Here is a 9,934-nt window from a genome sequence, read left to right as displayed (position 1 = left end):
CTTAAAATAAAAATATAATGTATAAAAACAAAAATAAACCTATATATTCATATATAAAATCAATCAATTTTACTAATTTGAACACATAAATTGAAAGTAAACCAGTTATACTACCTACACCCACATTCATTCATTTAATTTATTTAGAAAATGATTTTCCAATATTAATTTGATTAATTCAAAAAGTATTAATTTCTTAAAATCTGATACTGAAAACTTAGAAATCATACATTAAGTATATACAATACAAACTACCACCCATACTTTTGGTTGGTTAAAAAGTTAATTATTTAAGATAATGGCTTAAAAATATTTTTAAAATAATAATAATAATAATATTTAAAACATATACCATATAAATTACCCATCATTTATCATTTTAAAACATAGAAGTCATACATTTAAGTATATACAATATAAAATACCACCCATACATTTCGTTCCTTCAAAAATACATTTAGTTGGTTCAAAAAGTTAATTTTAAAATTAATAATAATTTTTAAAAGACAAACTACCGAAATAATTTAATACATAGAAATCAAACATTAAGTGTATACAATATAAACTACCACCCATACATTTGGTTCGTTCAAAAAGTTAAAATAATGACTTAGAAAAAAAATAAAAATAATAATAATTTTTAATACATGCATTGAAATATGAAAAATAATAATAATAATAAAAAGGAAACACACTTCTATGCTCAAACGTACAACCATGCATTTGGTTTATTCAAAAATTGCCAACCATGCATTTGGTTTATTCAAAATTGGTCAATTTCTTAGAAGTTGGCAGAAATAAAACACATTCAAAGAATTGCAGTCTATGCATTTGGCTTATTCAAAATTTGTCAAATTCTTAGAAGTTGGCAGAAATAAAACACACTTGTACGATGAAACAAACATGAAGGTGAATGAAGAAAACATAGATATAAATGCAATGAACAAAATCACAGCAAACAAACCAGATGTAAGGCTACAATTCAATGTATTTCAGTATCTATGCCAAGAAAACATAAATATGATTGCAGTAAACAAAATCAGACATAAGGCTACGATTCAAACGTATTTCAGTACCAATTCTTTTAATATAAAAGCCCAAAAAGGATACAATTTACTCCTTAGACTAATGATCCACTGCACCAGTAGTAAACATATTCATTTTACAATAAAAGACCCAAACATCAATGCATCAGCAGCACAAATAATAACATCCAGTCATGCAAAGCCTTCAAATTTTAAGGTCCACACGGTTGCAACTTGCAATCCAAGAGTGTGTATCATTGTGTTCTAACACGAGGTTTGTAATGACTGGATTTAGTCAGGACTAACAGGTCGAATTCGCCTCACCAAAGATTGCATGCGCGGCTCCAGAGTATTCAAGTTCATGTATTCTTCCTGATAGAAAAAAAGAAGAGATTTATCTTGAACATCATATTATAATTCAAAAGAATATGACAAACTTCAGTCAAAAATCTAATGACTTCAGTTCCTGTTAGAGATTTGTTTCAACAACTAAAGAAATTGGATATTCTCCATTTTATAGTCAGAGCAATTCTCTGGCAAGTGCAGAATATTTGTCTAGCTGTAAAATCACTTAATACAGAATTGGAAAAAAATTGCAGTTTACTGGGCAAAAACCCACAAGCAATGGATTCACAAAATAGCTTCCATGTAGTCTATACCTTTGAAGCAGCCTCGTTGAATAGACCTTCCTCCACGAACCTCACAAAGTTGGGCAGCCGCTGTTGCCAATCTGAAGAAATTGGCTGCCGGTGAAATACTTGCAAGCTGAGAAAACAAATTAAAATTAAAATTAAATTCATTAACTCCGATATTTTTTTTCACATCAGTGGAATCTCACTCTCTGAGGATGGTATTATAATACCATTCACCCATCGGGTTAACAGACTATATAGCCGATTCACGCAGAAATAATGCCGTGCCCAACCAATTTAGCTCGGAACGGTGACCTGCTCTCGATAACCCCTACTGACAATTCTTAACTCAAATGTACTTGTGACGAAACTATGAGAATTTATTGAATCCCAAACAAAGGAAAATTTTATCATACAATAATGGGACCCCATTCCCTGCAGTCATTCCACCCAGAAATTAACCAGTTGGGGGAAGTGTTGTGTGGGGCATGAGGTAAGTGTTGTGTGGGGCATTCATCCCCTAAAATAAAAAATTCTTGTGGCTCTCACCTGAAACACGTCTGTAGAAAAGAAAGCATACAAGAAAGTTCCATAGTGTCCAACTGTGGCATATATGCTTTAGTCTGTAAAACTGATTAAAATTCAAAATCATTTATTGGACAAACATCGCTCACAAAATCCCTTTATTGGACAAACATCGCTCACAAAAACCCAGTAGTGCTTAGTCAAACTCTTCCATGTTTTGGTTCTATTTCGGGCATATTTTCCAGTCAATATTGCCCGAAATCCAGTAGGTAATGGTTGAAATTTCAATTTTTAGCTCTATAGTCTACACAATTCAATTGTCATAGGAGTTTTTTAGGGCACTGAATCTATTTATGCATTCAAAAATATAATTTAAACAATGAAAAATCACAATCTTGTCCAAAAATTGTATTCCCAAATTTCGACAAAAAAGCCAAAACATAGAAAAAAAGTTGTCCCTAACTACAAATGCCTTTTGTATTAAAAGATGTCCCTAACTACAAATGTTTCATGGATGACTAATTTCTCTACATCAAGTACAATTTAATTTTCCTTGTGCAAACACTCGCAACCTTATTTTTGAGTTCTTACGTGAAACATCTTTGGAAAACGACGAAAGGAAAGCATACAAGAAAGTTCCTGTCTGTCCAAATTGTAGCATGCATGCTTTAGCACATAAAACTGAATAAAAAGCATCAATTATTGGATAATTGGACAAACATTGTTCAACTAAATACTATTAGATAAAATGTCAAAAAATTACTGGGTTTTGCAGTAGCAGCCGTTGTGTATGACTACACATGCTTGACAGTTCACTAATTTTAGCATGAAAATCTCCAGTCAGTAACTTTCACAGTCAGTAATTTTCAGTCTGGTAAACTGTGTTTTTTTTGTTAAGATGCCCGACAATTCGGATGAACACTTCACCCATCTCCAGGGTGCATCTCAACCAGAAAACACACAGTTTATCAGAAGTTGATATTATCAATATCAAGTTCACTAATTTCCCTACAAGAAGCACAATTTAATTTTCTTGACCCAAACACTTGTTAAAAAAAATTACATAAAAAAAATCTTTGAAATAGAACTTGGTTGTTATTTCCGTAAGGATTATAATGCCTTTCACGACTTACATCCTCTCTATGATACATTGCCGCACTGCATACAAATCAGCGTCTGTCCGCCATGACCTTCCTACACCTCCGAGATTTGATGTTTGGGAAGAGACACTGTTCCCATTCTGCGTTAACCTTCGCATCTGCGTATATTATACACATAAATTTGATTAAACATATACTAATGTAAGGTGAGTATGGAAATGGGTATGGAACGGAACAAGAAACATATTTTTGGTCTGGGGTTTGGTGAGAGTATCTACACTCTGGTACTGTTTAGTGGGTTGATTTCAGTTTAGCCTACAACAGAATTTTCACCTTTATATCAAATTAGCATAAATCCATCTTAACCCTGGATATATTAAACATTGAAAGAGATCAAAAACTATCTCACCAAAGATTGCAAGCGCTGCTCCAAAGTATTCAAGTTCATGTATTCTTCCTGAGAGGAAAAACATATTTCTTTTAAACTCCACAACATAATTCAGAAGAATATGACAAACTTCAGTTCAACAATCTAATAACTTTTAAGCTCAAACGATAGAGATTTGCTTCCACGACTAAAATATGGATAGAGATGATAGCAAATCAGCAATCAATCCTTAGCTCATGCACAACATTTGTCTAGCTGCGAAATGGCTACAGGCCTACAAGTACATATCAAATTGGAAAAGAAAAAGAAAAAATTCAGTTGAATACTGAGCCAAAACCCTCAATCAATGGACTTACGAAATGGTTTCCATGTAGTCTAGACTCTATACCTGTGAAGCAGCTTCGTTGAATAGACCTTCCTCCAAGCGCCTCACAAAATTGGGCAGCTGCTGTTGCCAATCTGGAGAAACTGGTTGCCGATGAAATAATTGCAAGCTGATGAGACGAATGAATATGAAAATTACACCGATGAACTAAAGTTTACTTGCAAAACTACCCTGTTAAGAGAATTTAGAGAACCCAAAGACATGAAAAACTTATCGTATAATAATGGACCTCACTCCCTGCATTTATCATACACTTTAAAAACAAGCAGTTAAGGCAAGTGTTCTGTGGAGTATTCATTCCCTAACACCTAACTTGTTTGGCTCTTACCTGAAACATCTTTGGGAATAAAGAAGGGAAAGCATACAGCATACAAGAAAGTTCCTGACTGTCCAAATTATAGCATACATGCTCTAGTCCATGAAACTGAATAAGAAGAAATCATGTATTGGATAAAAATTGTTCAACCAAGCAATTGAAGAGGCAGCTGCTGTGCGTGACTATAAATGCTTGATGGTTAAACTAATTTCCCTACCTGAAGCACAATTCCATTTTCTTGAATCAAACACTCAGAACTTTTATGAAACAAATTATATAAAACAACAAATTTTGAAATAGAACATAGTTATTACTGCTGTAAATATGATACTGCCTTTCATCACTTACATCCTCTCTATTATATATTTCTGCACTGCATATAACTCAGTGTCCGTATGCCATGACCTGCGTACACCTCCCAGATTTGATGTTTGAGAGGATGCACTGCTCCCATTTTGCATTAACCCCTGCATCTGTGTATATTATACACATGAAAATGATTAAAAAAGTACTGATGTAAGGTCAATACAGACACGGGTATAGGAACAGAACAAGAAATGGGTCTCCTGGTCATGTTTCTGGTAACAAACTGTAGATAAACTCTAGTATTGCTGAGAAACAAGTGCTGCAACTCATTTTCCAGTGGATCAATTTCAGGTTAGCTTATAACATATTATTCACCTCCATGTCAAACTAGCATAGATCCATCTTAAACCCAGATGTTAAGTACTGAGAGGAATCGAAAACACCTCACCAAAGATTGCAAGCGTGACTCCAAAGTATTCACGTTCATGTATTCTTCCTGATAGAAAAAAGAAAAGATTTATTTTCAACTCCATAACATAATTCAAAAGAATATGATGCCTTCAGTTCAACAATCTAATCAATTTTATTTCAAGTGATAGGTTTGCTTCCACAAGTAAAAAATTGGAAATTCTCCATTGAATTCTCAAATAGAAAAAAGAAAAGATTTATTTTTAACTCCATAACATAATTCAAAAGAATATGATGACTTCAGTTCAACAATCTAATCAATTTTATTTCAAGTGACAGGTTTGCTTCCACAAGTAAAAAATTGGAAATTCTCCATTGAATTCTCAATCCTTATCTGCCGCATGCACAGCATTTATCTAGAGCTGTAGAATTATTAGATATAGATATGGAAACAAATTCAGTTGAATACTGAGCAAAGGCTCTCCTGTAATGGATTTACAAAATGGCTTCCATGTAGTCTATACCTGCGAAGCAGCTTCGATGAATAGACCTTCCTCAAGGTGCCTCACAAAATCAGGCAGCTGCTGTTGCCATTCTTCAGAAACTGGGTGCCGATAAAATAATTGCAAGCTGATGAGACAAATGAAAATAAAAATTAAACCAATGAACCAAAATGTACTTGAGAAACTAATATTTTAAGAGAAAATTTGCAAAATCCAAAGACATGAACAACTGTCATAAAATAATGGATCCCACTCCCTGCATTTATCACACCTAGAAATTAAGCAGTTAAGGGAAGTGTTGTGCAGAGTTTTCGTCCCCTGAAACCAAATTTGTTGTGTCTCTCACCTGAAGCATCTTTGGGAAAAAGAAAGGGAAGCATACAACGTTGTTCCTGACTGTCCAAATTGTAGCTTGCAAGCTTTAGTAGATAAAACTGAATAAAAAGCAATCATTTATTGGCCAAACATTGTTCACCAAACATACTTCTCATAACTAAGGCCCGAGGGTGGCAGGTGCCAGGGGAGTTATATATCACCCAAGAGGAACTAAAGAAGCTTCATATGTGTGCGGGGGGTTAGGCACAGAAACAAAGAGTGAAGCAGAAGAATTGACAGTTTTTCAAAGCCTCCACAGCCTATCCTCTTCAACCAATGGAGAGATCTCAGTGATAGGGGAGTCTTCCATCATCAATGTTTTCAAAAAGGCCAGAGGCATCTTTTCCCCTGCCATCCAGCAGAACCGTGCAACAGCTAAACATTCTGCTTAAGAAGTTTTCCTAGAACCACTTATTTCACATCCTCAGAAACAACAGCCAAGAAGCTGATATCATGACAAACAAAGAAGCAATTATGTATAAACAAAAATTTACTATCCAAAGGCTTGAAGAAAAAATGCTTGACCAACCATTTTAGAAACAATCACAACCCACCCTACGGAAAGCCCCATGGTTAGACTTTATATGCAAATTTGAAGAATGGAAGGAGGGTCCTCCATCCTCCTTTGTCTATCGAAGCAGTAAGGGTGGGTGGGAGTGTTAACTCCCCTCCTGCTTCCAACAGTGAGATGGGGAGAGAAGGCCTGAGGATTTTCTATCACAAGGCAGCCAACTTCTCCATTTCATTCTCTTACCCCTGCCTCTTGCATTCATAGGAATTAACTCGGGTTGGTTCCACCATACCAGCAGCAATCTTGGAAGAAGGCAGAGCAGAAGCAGACACTCTTTGCAGGGTGACCTTGCTAGTATCTTCATTTGTTATTTGGCAATAGTCAAGGGCCGCATGGCACATCACTGCTGCTAATGTTACCTTGCAGCTGACCTACAGGATATGCAAAAAAGGTTTGAGGTAGTGCAAAAAAAGGCAGAAGATGTTGAGAATATAGCTTGAGTAGCAGCTTCTTACACAGATTAGGTGTGAATTTGCGAGTAGTAGTTTGAAACAACTACTAGTGACCACTTAGTAAAAGTGAAAATAATACCATCTTGTAATTTCACTTAAATAAATAAAAGTGAAAGTCAAATTTTCTATATTCTTCTAGTCTTAGAAATCTAAATGAAATATTCTAGAGATTCTAGAATATTAGTGAATTAGATTTGTTCTAATCTTAGCCATACACCTCATTGTTGAGATAAGGTGGTTGCTAGGATTAATGAGATTAGTTGCTAAGATATGGGAAATTAGTTGTTAGGGTTGAGGAATGTTAAGCTAATTTGAAGGGGGAAATCACTGTGCACGTGTGTTATTTACTTACTACTTCCACTATGTGTGATTGTTGCATATTCAAAAATATTCATTTCTATGATTAAAGAAGTCCAGAGCTGATTTATTTAACTAGCACAGCCACTAAAAGTGAGGCTGTCAATCCCTGAGATGCCATCAAGCTTCAAACAGCATTCCTATGTTCTTTGGGGTTTAATTATTCCTGTCTTATTTAGGGCTTAATTATTTTAAATTTTAAACCATGTATCCACAGGACGCCATTTGTTATTTGATAATTTGAATGGTAATTTCATAATTGCATTAGGTAAATGTGAAAAGGTAAACACAGTGATTCAAGGTAGTTAGTAGTAAGTATCTGAAATTCCATCCATTGATGTAGAGGAGACAATGAGAATATGCCAGTATCTTTCATTTATAACCATAAGATAAAGATTTAGATTAAAAGAAAGATTAATATGCCAAAGATCAATAGGGGGGACGCCTATCAGCGTAATTAAGACAAACATAGGACAGCAATCATCTAGGGCTTAAAAATTTACACAAAAGACATACTCAGTAGGCCATGTAATCCACCAATTTGGCCCACCACTGTAAGGATCAATTGAACAGCATTGCAACAGTATGGAATCTGGATGGGAGAAAATGCTATTGGTTTTCAAGAAATTGTCATGCAAATGCACTATTTGCACAAATTGGAAGTGGAGGGCAGAACCACCCTTAACAGCGTGAAAGTAAAAAGCATTCAATTCAAAGATTCTATGTATGCAGTTAATGATATCATTGTTCACCTCTCACATTTTGGGAATTCCACCTCCCATCGCTCAAGATGCTGATTCGTCTATCTCCTTGACCAGCACGTAGTGACAACATCCCAGCAACCTCAAGCTCCTCGGTGCAAATGGAATGGGAAAATATTGCAGGGAATGGGCTGTAAAAACCCTCTCATTCTATTTTACAAGTTTTTCAATATATATTGCCATCAGGTCAGTTTGAACTTTGTAAGACAATATAGGAGTGGGTTCTTAGGAACAAGACTCTGGTTTCTATTAATGCGCCATAGGTTCGTAGAAGTTTTGATTTTGTTAATGGAAGTTAAACTCAAACTTTAGGGCAAATTTGCAATCTTGCTCAATATGGATAATCCTGCCACTTGCTATATAATGCAAAATATCTATCATGATTTAAAAAAAAAAAAGTGCTTGCCATAATATATTACTGGGTTTTGCAGTAGCAGCTGTTGTGCATGACTACAAAATTACAAATGCGTGATGGTGAACTAATTTCTTGACATGAAGCACATTTTGATTTTCTTGGTTCAAACACACAACTTTTATAAAAAAATTACATAAAGAAAAACCTTGAAATAGAACTCAACTGTTATTGCCGTAAAGATTATAACTTACATTCTCTCTATGGTATATGGCCGCACTGCATATAAATCAATGTTTGCACGCCATGATCTTGGTATACCTCCATCCATCTGCATATATTATGCACATACAATCGATTAGAAATGTACCATTGTAAAGTCCAGATGGAAATAGGAATGGGAATTGAACAAGAAATGGGACTTTTGGTGAGGTTTTCGGTGACATAGAGTAGATACACTTCAATATTACTGATAACCAAATGTTACAATTTATTAGGAAGATCAATTTCAGTTTAATATACAATATGTTATTCCCTTCCAAACCAAACTAGTATGGATCCATCCTAAATTCTAATCCCAGATTTATTGAGCACCAAAAAAGAATCAAAACAAACAAAGATTCAGACCTATTGACGATGTAAATACCAAACCACTGATGAAGAGGTGAAACCTGACATGGACCATGAGAAGCCATGAGAGGGGGAAGCTAACAAGGGGGATATGATAGCAAACCTAAGGAAATAACACCTGCCAATAAATTATTTGGCTGAACCAAATATCTAGAATATCCAAGATTGTCAATTTTCCTAAAAAAACAGTTAGTGGAAAAAATGTGGTAGTGGAACTACCAGCCTCCATAATTATGGAAGTAGTTGGGAATTATACCCAACTGTCTCATCCAAGGTATGGGCAGAGTACCCATCCAGGGACTTAAAGGATCTGACCGGAAGCTTCTGATCTGACCATGAGTTGGCAGTTCCAACATGAAAATTTTAAGGATGGAAATTTATCTTAAAGTTTAGAAACCTTGGCGAATCTAACTAGTCCCTAATATGCAAATTGTAAAAAAATTGTTAATATTTTTGTAGAAATATTTAGATTTCCAATGATTTTATATTAGTCGATATAATATTTCAGTGATTTTTAAGGTAAAATAATGGTGTACTATAAAATTTGGGCGAATCATTTTAGAAAAAAATGGAAATTGGTGAATCTGTATTCTGGAAAAATCATGGAAAATTAGCCCACCTGCAAATATTAACCCCTAAAATTTTCCCTCAACTCAAATCGCAAAAGAGACCCCAACGAGGATTGGGGGCAGCAAGCAATTCCAGAGTATGTGCACCCATGAGTGGAGAGCAAACGAGGTTCTTGATAGCTGACAATGCATTGATAGATCAGATAGGTCTGATTCTAGCCTGAGAAATTCGAGGGCACATGTCCTAAACCCAAGCTATTGTTTAGAGATGCAATCTCG

General features: G+C 35.0%; 1 protein-coding gene across 1 annotated transcript; it reads right to left on the bottom strand.

Annotated features, from left to right (window-relative positions):
• Positions 1–1,067: 1,067 nt before the first annotated feature.
• Positions 1,068–8,855, bottom strand: LOC149255896 (uncharacterized). The gene is made up of 9 exons (XM_089460596.1): positions 8,711–8,855; positions 5,610–5,715; positions 5,126–5,173; positions 4,720–4,844; positions 4,059–4,164; positions 3,692–3,739; positions 3,316–3,440; positions 1,685–1,790; positions 1,068–1,397 (listed from the first exon to the last, which is right to left on the bottom strand). The coding sequence occupies exons 1-9, from the start codon at positions 8,791–8,793 to the stop codon at positions 1,317–1,319; spliced, it is 828 nt and encodes a 275-aa protein (XP_089316722.1). The 5' UTR covers positions 8,794–8,855; the 3' UTR covers positions 1,068–1,316.
• Positions 8,856–9,934: the final 1,079 nt, after the last annotated feature.

This window comes from Pinus tabuliformis, chromosome 7 (assembly GCF_031772625.1).
Source record: "Pinus tabuliformis cultivar Carrire ecotype Pingquan chromosome 7, CPIR1, whole genome shotgun sequence".
In the NCBI taxonomy this organism is placed as follows: domain Eukaryota; kingdom Viridiplantae; phylum Streptophyta; class Pinopsida; order Pinales; family Pinaceae; genus Pinus; species Pinus tabuliformis.
Note: the sequence above shows the minus strand (reverse complement) of the source record. Positions and strands in the feature narration are given on the sequence as shown.

What these genes read in the sequence shown, in the direction of transcription:
- LOC149255896 (XM_089460596.1), bottom strand. Translation starts at nt 8,793, where the DNA reads ATGCAGATGGATGGAGGTATACCAAGATCATGGCGTGCAAACATTGAT. An exon ending in TCATCGAAGCTGCTTCGCAG is followed by an intron (nt 5,174 to 5,609) that starts GTATAGACTACA and finishes TTTTTCTATCAG; the next exon opens with GAAGAATACATGAACGTGAA. An exon ending in TCAACGAGGCTGCTTCAAAG is followed by an intron (nt 1,398 to 1,684) that starts GTATAGACTACA and finishes TTTTTCTATCAG; the next exon opens with GAAGAATACATGAACTTGAA.